Source organism: Herpailurus yagouaroundi, unplaced genomic scaffold, assembly GCF_014898765.1.
Source record: "Herpailurus yagouaroundi ecotype Mexico unplaced genomic scaffold, PumYag 166, whole genome shotgun sequence".
Lineage (NCBI taxonomy): Eukaryota > Metazoa > Chordata > Mammalia > Carnivora > Felidae > Herpailurus > Herpailurus yagouaroundi.
The window spans coordinates 13633344-13643324 of NW_024412407.1; the positions used below are offsets into that span (position 1 = coordinate 13633344).

The window sequence follows — 9981 nt, forward strand, 5'->3', positions numbered from 1 at the left end:
TGACTCAGTTGTCCTTGATCCTACAGACGGTTGTCCAGTTATTGCGATCCCAGGTGATGGACCAGAGGTGCCTGTCAATCCTGATGATGGGACAGATGTTTCTAATCCTAAAACAGATGGTCCAGTTGTCCCTGAACCTCCAGAAAATAGGCCAGTTGTGCTTGATTTTCGAGTTGATGATCCAGTTGTTCTGAATACTTCAGATGATGACTCAGGGGACTCAGATACTTCAAATGACTGTCCAGTTGTGGCTGATCCTGTAGCTGATATTCCATTGGTGCCGGACTTTACCAATGAAGGTCTAGTTGTCCTTAATTCTTCAGATGATGGCCCAGTTGTCCATGAACTTAAAACAGATTGTCCTGTTGTTCCTGATCGTCCATGGAATGGTCCTGTGGTCCCAGATATTCCAGCTGCTTGTTCTGTTGTCCCTGCTACTTTGGCCGACAGTCCAGTTGTCTGTGATCCTCCTGTGGATGGACTGGTAGTGCCTGAACTTACAATAGAGGTTACAGTGGTTTCTGATCTTCCAGCCAATGACTCAGTTGTCCTCGACCCTACAAGTGACTGCCCAGTTGTTGCAAACCCAGGTGATGGACCAGAGGTCCCTGTCAATCCTGCTGATGGGACAGATGTTCCCGGTCCTACAACAGATGGTCCAGTTGTCCCTGACCCACCAGAAAATAGGGCAGGTGTGCCTGATTTTTGAGTTGATGATCTAGTTGTTCTGAATACTTCAGATGATGGCTCAGGGGACTCAGGTACTCCAGATGACAGTGCAGTTGTGGCTGATCTTGAAGCCAATACTCCAGTTATGCCTGACTTTATTAATGAAGGTCTCGTTGTCCTTATTTCTTTAGAAGTTGGTAAGTTCGTCTCTGAAACTAAAACAGGTTGTCTTGTTGCTCCAGTTCGTCCATGGAACGGTCCTGTGGTTTCTGCTACCTCAGCTGCTTGTTCTGTTGTCCCTGCTTCTTTGGCTAACAGTCCAGTTATCTGTGATCCTCCTGTGGATGGACTAGTAGTGCCTGAAGGTACAATGGAGGTCGCACTGGTTTCTGGTCTTCCAGACAATGACTCAGTTGTCCTCGATCCTACAGATGACTGTCCAGTTGTTGCGAACCCAGGTGATTGACCAAAAGACTCTGTCAATCCTGCTGATGGGACAGATGTTCCTGATCCTACAACAGATGGTCCGATTGTCCCTGAACCTCCAGGCAATGTTCCAGTTGTGCTTGATTTTCGAGTTGATGATCTAGTTGTTCTGAATACTTCAGATAATGGCTCAGTGGACTCAGATACTCCAGATGACTGTCCAGTTGTGGCTGATCCTGTGGCCAATACTCCAGTTGTGCCTGACTTTACCAACAAAGGTCTCGTTATCCTTATTTCTTTAGAAGTTGATAAGGTCGACCCTGAATGTAAAACAGGTTTTCTTGTTGTTCCTGATCGTCCATGGAATGGTCCTGTGGTCCCTGGTCTTCCAGCTGCTTGTTCTGTTGTTCCTGTTTCTTTGGCTGACAATCCAGTTGTCTGTGATCCTCCTGTGGATGGACTGGTAGTGCCTGAACTTACAATGGAGGTTGCAGTGGTTTCTGATCTTCCAGCCAATGAGGCAGTTGTCCTCGATCCTACAAATGACTGTCCAGTTGTTGCAAACCCAGGTGATGGACCAGAGGTGCCTGTCAATCCTGCTGATGGTACAGACGTTCCTGATCCTACAACAGATGGTCCAGTTTTCCCTGACCCACCAGGCAATGGTCCAGTTGTGCTTGATGTAAGAGTTGATGATCTAGTTGTTCTGAATACTTCAGATGATGGCTCAGCAGACTCAGATATTTCAAATGACCGTCCAGTTGTGGCTGATCCTGTAGCTGATAATCCAGTGGTGCTGGACTTTACCAATGAAGGTCTAGTTGTCCTTAATTCTTCAGATGATGGCCCAGTCGTCCATGAACTTAAAACAGATTGTCCTGTTGTTCCTGATCGTCCATGGAATGGTCCTGTGGTCCCAGATATTCCAGCTGCTTGTTCTGTTGTCCCTGCTCCTTTGGCTGACAGTCCAGTTGTCTGTGATCCTCCTGTGGATGGACCGGTAGTGCCTGAACTTACAATGGAGGTTGCAGTGGTTTCTGATCTTCCAGCCAATGACTCAGTTGACCTCGATCCTACAGATGACTGTCCCGTTGTTGCAAACCCAGATAATGGACCAGCGGTCCCTGACAATCCTGCTGATGGGACAGATGTTCCTGATCCTACAACAGATGGTCCAGTTGTCCCTGACCCACCAGACAATAGTCCAGTTGTGCTTGATATACCAGCTGATGATCCAGTTGTTCCTAATTCTCCAGCTGGTGGTCCAATTTTCCCTGTCACTCTAGTAGACTGTCCAGGTATACCCATCACTCTAGATGATATTCCACTTGTTCCTGAGCTTACAACTGATGGTCTAGTTGTCTCTGAACCTAAAGCAGATTGTTCCATTGTTCCTGATACTCCAGGAAATGGTTCTGTGGTCCCTGATCCCCCAGATGTTGGTCCTATAGTCCTTGCCTCTTCAGGTGATAGTACAGTTGTATGGATTCCTCCTATGTAGGGACCACTAGTTCCTGAACTTACAATAGCAGTTGCCGTTCTTCCTGAATTCCCAGCAAATGATCCAGTTGTTTCTGCTCCTTCAGCTGATGGCCCAGTTGTTACTAACCCAGGTGATGGGCCAGATATCTTTGTCCAACCTACTGATGGTACAGATGTTTCTGACCCTACAACAGATGGTCCTTCTGTCATCCCAGATCTACCCGTTGATAGTCTAGTTGTTTCTGATATACCAGCTGGTGATCTAGTTGTCCCCAATACCTCAGCTGATGGTCCAGTGGTGTCTGAATCTCCAGATGATGATCCCATGGTCTCTGTGTATCCAGGTAATGGTCTGGTTGTCTCTGAACCTAAAACAGATGGTCTAGTGGTCCCTGATTCTTCAGATAATGGGTGAATTGTCCTTGAAACAAAAACAGATGACACTGATGTTCCTGATCCTCCAATGAATTGCCCTGTTGTCCCTGATCCTCTAGCTTCTTGCCCAGTTGTTCCTGAATCTTTAGTTGACCATCCCATTGTCTGTGATCCTCTTACAGGTGTTTCAGTAATCCCTAATGTTATAACAAAGGTTTTTGTTGTTTCTGATCCTTCAGCTAATGTTCCAGTTTCTCCTGATGCTCCAGCTGACAGTGTTGTGGTCCCTGATCCTCTAGCTGCTGTTCCAGTTATCTCTGGTCCTCCAACTGATGATCCAGTTGACCCTGTCAATCTTGTAGATGATGTAGATTTTACTAATCCTGCAATAGGTGCTGTAGTTGTTTGTGATACTTTCGTTGATGGTACAGTTGTTCCTAACCCAAATGATGATCCAGATGTCCCTGTTAATCCTACTGATGTTACTGATGTTCCTGATTCTTTTCCTGAACGTCCAGTTATCCCTGACCTTCCAGTTGATGGTCCAATTGTCCTTGACATACCAGATGATGATCTAGTTGTTCCTAATTCTCCAGATGATGGTCCCATTGTCCTTTTCACTCCAGATGATGCTCTGGTTGTCCCTGAACCTACAAAAAATAGTCTACTTGAAGGTATAGTTGTTCCTGGACCTACAACAGATGGTCTGGTTGTCCCTAAACCTAAAACAGATTGTCCTGTTTTTCCTGACCCTCCATGGAATGGTCCTGTGGTCCCTGAACCTCCAGCTGTTGGTCCTGTTGTCCCAGCTTCTTCAGCAGATTGTCTAGTTGTCTGTGATTTTACTGTGTAGGGACCAGCAGTCCCTGAAATTACAACAGGGGTTACTGTTGTTCCTGAATTTCCAGCAAATGATCCAGTTGTCCCTGCTCCTTTAGCTGATGGCCCAGTTATTCCTAACCCATGTGATAGGCCAGATGTCCCAGTCAATCCTACCGATGATACAGCTGTTCCTGATTCTACAAAAAATGGTCCTGTTGCCATCCGAGATCCAACTGTTGATGGTCCAGTTGTCTCTGATATACCAGCTGATGATCTTGTTGTTCCTAATGCTCCAGATGGTTCAGTGGACTCAGATACTCCAGATGACAGTCCACTTGTGGCTGATCCTGGAGTCAATACTGCAGTTGTACCTGACTTTACCAATGAAGGTCTAGTTGTCCTTATTTCTTTAGAAGTTGGTAAGGTCATCCCTGAACTTAAAACAGATTGTCTTGTTGTCCCTGATCGTCCATGGAATGGTCCTGTGGTCCCTGATATTCCAGCTGCTTGTTCTGTTGTCCCTGCTTCTTTGGCCGACAGTCCAGTTGTCTGTGATCCTCCTGTGGATGGACTGGTAGTGCCTGAACTTACAATGGAGGTTGCAGTGGTTTCTGATCTTCCAGTCAATGACTCAGTTGTCCTCGATCCTACAGATGATTGTCCAGTTGTTGCAAACCAAGGTGATACACCAGAGGTCCCTGTCAATCCTGCTGATGGTACAGACGTTCCTGATCCTACAACAGATGGTCCAGTTGTCCCTGACCCACCAGACAATAGTGCAGTTGTGCTTGATATACCAGATGCTGATTTAGTTGTTCCTAATACTTCAGCTGTTGGTCCTGTAGTATCTGAATCTCGAGATGATGATTTAGTTGTTCTTGTCACTCCAGATGATGTTCCAGTTGTCCCTGAATCTAAAACAGATGTAGTTGTTCCTAATCCTTCAGATGTTTGAGTTGTCCCTAAACCCAGAACAGGTGTTTCTGTTTTTTCTGATTCTTCAGTGGATGGTCCTGTAGTCCCTGATCCTCCAGCCGCTAGTCCACTTGTCTGTGCTTCTTCACCTGATCGTCCAGTTGTCTGTGATCCTCCTATGGATGGTCCAGTATTTCCCGACTTTAGAACAGAGCTTTCAGTTGTTTGTGATACTCCAGCAAATAATGTAGCTGTCCCTGATCCTTCAGCTGATGGTCCAGGTGTTGTTAACCCAAGTGATGGTTCAGTTGCTCCTTTCAATTCTTCTGATGGTACAGATGTTCTTGAAAGTGCAACAGATGGTTCAGTTGTCTCTGATCCTGTAACTGATGATCTTGTTGTTGCTGATCCTCCCAGTAATGGTCCTGTTTTCCCTGTCACTACAGATGACAATACAGTTGTCCCTGATTCTTCAGCTGATATTCTAGTTGCCTCTGATCTTCCCTCAGATGGCCCAGTTGTTCCTCCTCCTTCAACATAGTGTCCAGTTGTTCCTGTAAAAATAAATAGTAAAACTACAATTTTGTTTTTAAGATATATCGTGGGATTTTTGTTGTTGTTGTTAAACTAGGAGCTTTCTCCACTATAGCTTTCAAGCATCTTCATGGGCACCACCATATTTCATACCTTTTATTCTACAGTGTAACTTCTTCCTGTTTATTCATCTAGCAGTACTTTACTGGGTATCTTGTGTGGTATTGTATAAGTTCTCAGAAACATATAAATATTACTCATTTTACCATTGGAACTACCCTATGGCATATATAGTACTACTTTCCCTTTTGATAGAGTAGAAACTAAAGCAAATATAGTTGAAATAGCTTTTCAAAAATGATGTAGCTAGTAATTAGAGAGTTCTCAGTTTCATAAAGCATTCCTAGTTGAATGGAAGAGACATACAGACATATAAATTAAATTATATCCAAACAAACAAATCCACACACAAGAAAAGTGTCAAAGCACTAACATAAAGTGAGGTAATACTGAGCAACTGGGATTCTATTTTAGACTGCTTGGATAACAGACCTCTCTGAAAAAATGTCTTTTATTTTGAGATATGACAAAAAAGCAGAAAACTATGTGAAACTCTAGGGAAATAGAACTCAGGCAGTGGGAACAGCTAGGGCAAAAGCCATAAGGCTGAAATGAACTATTTGTGCTAGAAAAGCAGAAGTAGAAGGTGAATGTATTTGGAAAATTGGAGGTTACAGGGAGGACATGCCAACAACTTGGCATCACCCAGAATACTCTGATATGAGACCCTTATATCAAGAATTCCACCAAGGGAACAGATGAGGTTGGAAACCTTGGATTTGTTGAGACATGGATCTACACAGTAGTGTGTGTGTATGGTGCCTATTTACATCAAAGCTTCATTACTTGGGCAAAGCAGCAAATAACCTACTGCCTACCATATCTTCAATCCTTCTGGAAGGTTCTCTTTCATAGAACCTGTTGTTTTATTTTGTTAATAAAAGTAAAGCCTCTGAATCCTTTACCAGATTGGGAACTCTTATTCATCATTTCACATATTCCAGATATCCACCAGATATTTATTAAGTCAGGCACTAAGCTAGGCACTGGGAATGCAAATGTAAACTAGCATAGGCAAGGTAACAAGACCTTTCTCTAGTTTTGATAGTAATTCACCATTGTACTAGACAGTGGCTGTCTAGTAACAGAAAATGACTGGATGAAGATTCAATCATCTAGGCCCTGTTTTATCCTCCAAACATATTCACCTATGACTAAAGTAAACACATTGATTTTTTTATTTATAAAATTTGAATAATCACTAATATATTGTCAATTGCACTAGGTGGTTATATGATTCGAGTAAGTGAATATATATGAAAACACTTTGTCCATCTTATACTTAGTATAATTTTATGTGATTATCATTTTTATTTTTTGCTAAAACAGGTTAAGATGACTTACAAATGATATTATACGATGGTAAATGACTACCTCATATCTTTATTTCATTGAATAAGTTGTACTCAATATATCCAGTAAAAAACAAAGTATAAAAACAGTTTTATTTTACTAATTAAATTTTTAAGCACTTTTTTTCCTATTTCATGAGAAATATTTACCAGTCCCCTTTCCTTCTCTCTTTTTTTCTCTCTGGTCTGTATCTTTGATCCTTTGAAACAATTTAAATATTATGAAACACAAACATTGTTTAGTAAGGTGTGGCTATACCCATTGCATATTGCATACCCTCACTGTATATTTTCCTGTAAGGTGAGTTTTGAGCAAATGAGGTATGTAGAGTCATGTTCTATTTGCAAATTCTAGAAAAGAAGAATTTTTTAAACCAAAGTGTAGAGATTTTAAGGAGCAATTTTTATAATACTAAAGATAGCGGGTTTTTGAAAATAGATTGCAAAAAGAAAAATTCTAACTTGAACTTGAACATCCCTGTTGATGGCTGAGAATCATTTAATATCCAGAAGCCTATTATTCAACAAAGAAAAGAATTTATTGAACTCTCAAATATTTCTGTTATGGGAAAATCATATTATCAATCAATGAAATGCAGAAATACTATTATTTAGTACTTTTATATTTATATTTGTTTGTTGTGTAAGTGATTTTTTGTAGAGCCACTCAAACCTTAGATGAAGAAATGTAACTAACTGGATGAGGAAACATCCCTAACTCAAAAACAAAATTTAAGGAACAAATATAAGATGAAATGCTAGATGGTTACTATTACATTTTTAATTAACTCAGTTATAGTTGTATCAGGTAACATTCCAGTGATTTCTGCATTGGCCACATCAGATTCAAAATGCTGCATTAGTCTTGTTTAGTAACGGGGAACACCTGAACTGTCAGATCACTGTCACACTGTCATGTGCTGTTCTGAAAACCCAACAGTGCACAAACACTGAACAACAAAAAATTTAATGGCAATCTTTCTAGTACCACCAGATGTTCCAGTTGTACCTGCTATAAAGGAAAAATGGATTGGGTTCATTCCCAGAATATCTTAAGCTATGAGATAACCAAATCTGACTTAAATGAACTTCCAACAAAAGATTACCAAAATATCTGTTTTCTACATCAATGATATTACCCTTTATACATTTCCAAAGATGTGCTTTGACATACATTTATTTATTTTTTCACTGGATTCTCATCACAATCCCACTCAATAGATTACATTCCCATTTTTTACTGATAAGAAAACTGAAGTTACAGATGTTAAGTGATTCATTCACTTAATTGCATGAATTGCATGATACTGGTTCTAGGAAAAGTATTGACATTTGAATACTGCTCAGGCAGGTTGTTTATTCAGGATTTTTTTTTCTTCCCATCTGAAATGGTTATTGAAAATTTATCAAATGTATTTTTAGCCTGAATGTAGATAATTAGTTTTTTTTATTTCTCTTAGCTCTATTAGTATGAACCATAAATATATATAATTTTTTTTTTGAGAGAAAGAGAGCAGGGGAGGGACAGAGAGAGAGAGAGAGAGAGAGAGAGAGAGAGAGAGAGAATCCCAAGCAGGCTCCACACTGTCAGCACAGAGCCTAACATGGGGCTTGAACTCAGGGGCTCAAACACATGAACAGTGAGATCATGGCCTGAGCCAAAATCAAGAATTGGATTTTTAACCAAGTGAGCCACCCAGGTGGCCCTATTATGAACTATATCAGTGGACTTCCTAATTTTGAAAAAATTTTCACCAAAACTTAATAGGAACTATTTTTAAACATTATTTTAGTGTGCTTTTGGATTCCAATTTCAGCCATTTGTCATTTGCTATGCACTCTTAAATTACTCCTTTTTTTTTTTTTTTTTTTTTGCTTTTTGCTTCTTTATTTCTATTTTGATAGGTTCTATTTTCACAGTAACACTTTTATATAATCCCATTAGCACACTCCCAATTTTCTTTCAGGTAGTATCTATTGTTTCTCAACAAATAATAATAATTATTATATACTTATCATTATATAATAATTATTATTAATATAAGTATTATTATTTCTTCTTCCCTTCTCTTCTTCTTCTGTGCTTTCCACTTTAAATACCATTTTCTTTCTTAATATTCTTTGTTTTTACTTCTTTAATAAATGTGAATTTCTCTTATCTGGCTCATGGGCTTTAAATAATTTGACTACTATCTAATCAATAAGATTATCGCATCTTCCTTCTTATTCCTATCTATTTATTAATATGATATTTTTAGTTGGTTAAATATGTAACATTTATGTATTTTTCTTCAGCCTTTCTTTCAACTTTTGTTCTAATGTTAGAGCTATAGTTAAAAATAGTGCCCTATATAGGGGCACCTGGGTGGCTCAGTTGGTTAAGCTGGCTCTTGGTTTCAGCTTATGATCTCATGGTTTGTGAGTTTGAGCCCTGTATCAGGTTCCTGGCTCTGTGCTGACAGTGAGGAGCTTGCCTGGAATTCTCTCTCTCCCTCTCTCTCTCTCTCTCTCTCCCTTTCCCCCATTAGTGTTCTCTCTCTCTCTCTCTCAAAATAAGTAAACTTCACAATTCTTTTTTTTTTTTTTTTAACTTTTGTTTACTTTTGAGAGACAGAGCACAAGCAGTGGAGGGGCAGAGAGGGAGACACAGAATCCGAAGCAGGCTCCAGGCTCTGAGCTGTCAGCACAGAGCACAACAAGGGTCCTGAACTCACAAACAGCGAGATCATGACCTGAGCCGAAGTCAAATGCTTAACTAACTGAGCCACCCAGGTGCCCCAATAAATAAACTTTAAAAGGAAATAGTGCTATAACTTTTGGTCATTTTCAAAGCATCTCTTTGTTGCTTAATGCACTCACTCTACAGTGATTTTATTATGAAGGGCTCCATGGGTGTATATTTCTCTGAATTCCTTCATGTTTTCAAGTATTTCCCGATAGCTTGATACCTGAATTACATTTAGCTCTATTTAAAAACACTTAGCTTACATTTCTCTGCCTTGAGTTTCTTAATGATCCTACTTTATCTCACTAAGCCTGATACCAACCTGAATTTCTTTCATTTTAAAAGACTTTTTCTTTTTGCCTCAAGGTCCAGAGACTGTATCTTTCAAATCTGACACTTTTCTAAAATAACTCACCAAATTGACCATTCAGGATTAATTCTTCCTGATATATGGAAGATCCTTTCAACATGTAAATTTAGGATTTCCCTTTTAATTACGGGACACTTGTCCTGACTTACAGTTTTACACATTGTTTCATTGTTTTTTCTTCTCCAGAAACT

The 9981-nt window shown here is 40.0% G+C and overlaps 1 protein-coding gene across 1 annotated transcript in view; it reads right to left on the minus strand.

The window, feature by feature from the left end:
- The window catches only part of MUC19 (mucin 19, oligomeric), a 98431-nt gene that overhangs the window by 40353 nt on the left and 48097 nt on the right, over positions 1 to 9981 (minus strand). Inside the window, exon 35 of the mRNA XM_040489033.1 lies at positions 72 to 5243. Within this exon, the coding sequence (XP_040344967.1) occupies positions 72 to 5243 (5172 nt within the window). The remainder of the gene's footprint in view (positions 1 to 71; positions 5244 to 9981) is intronic.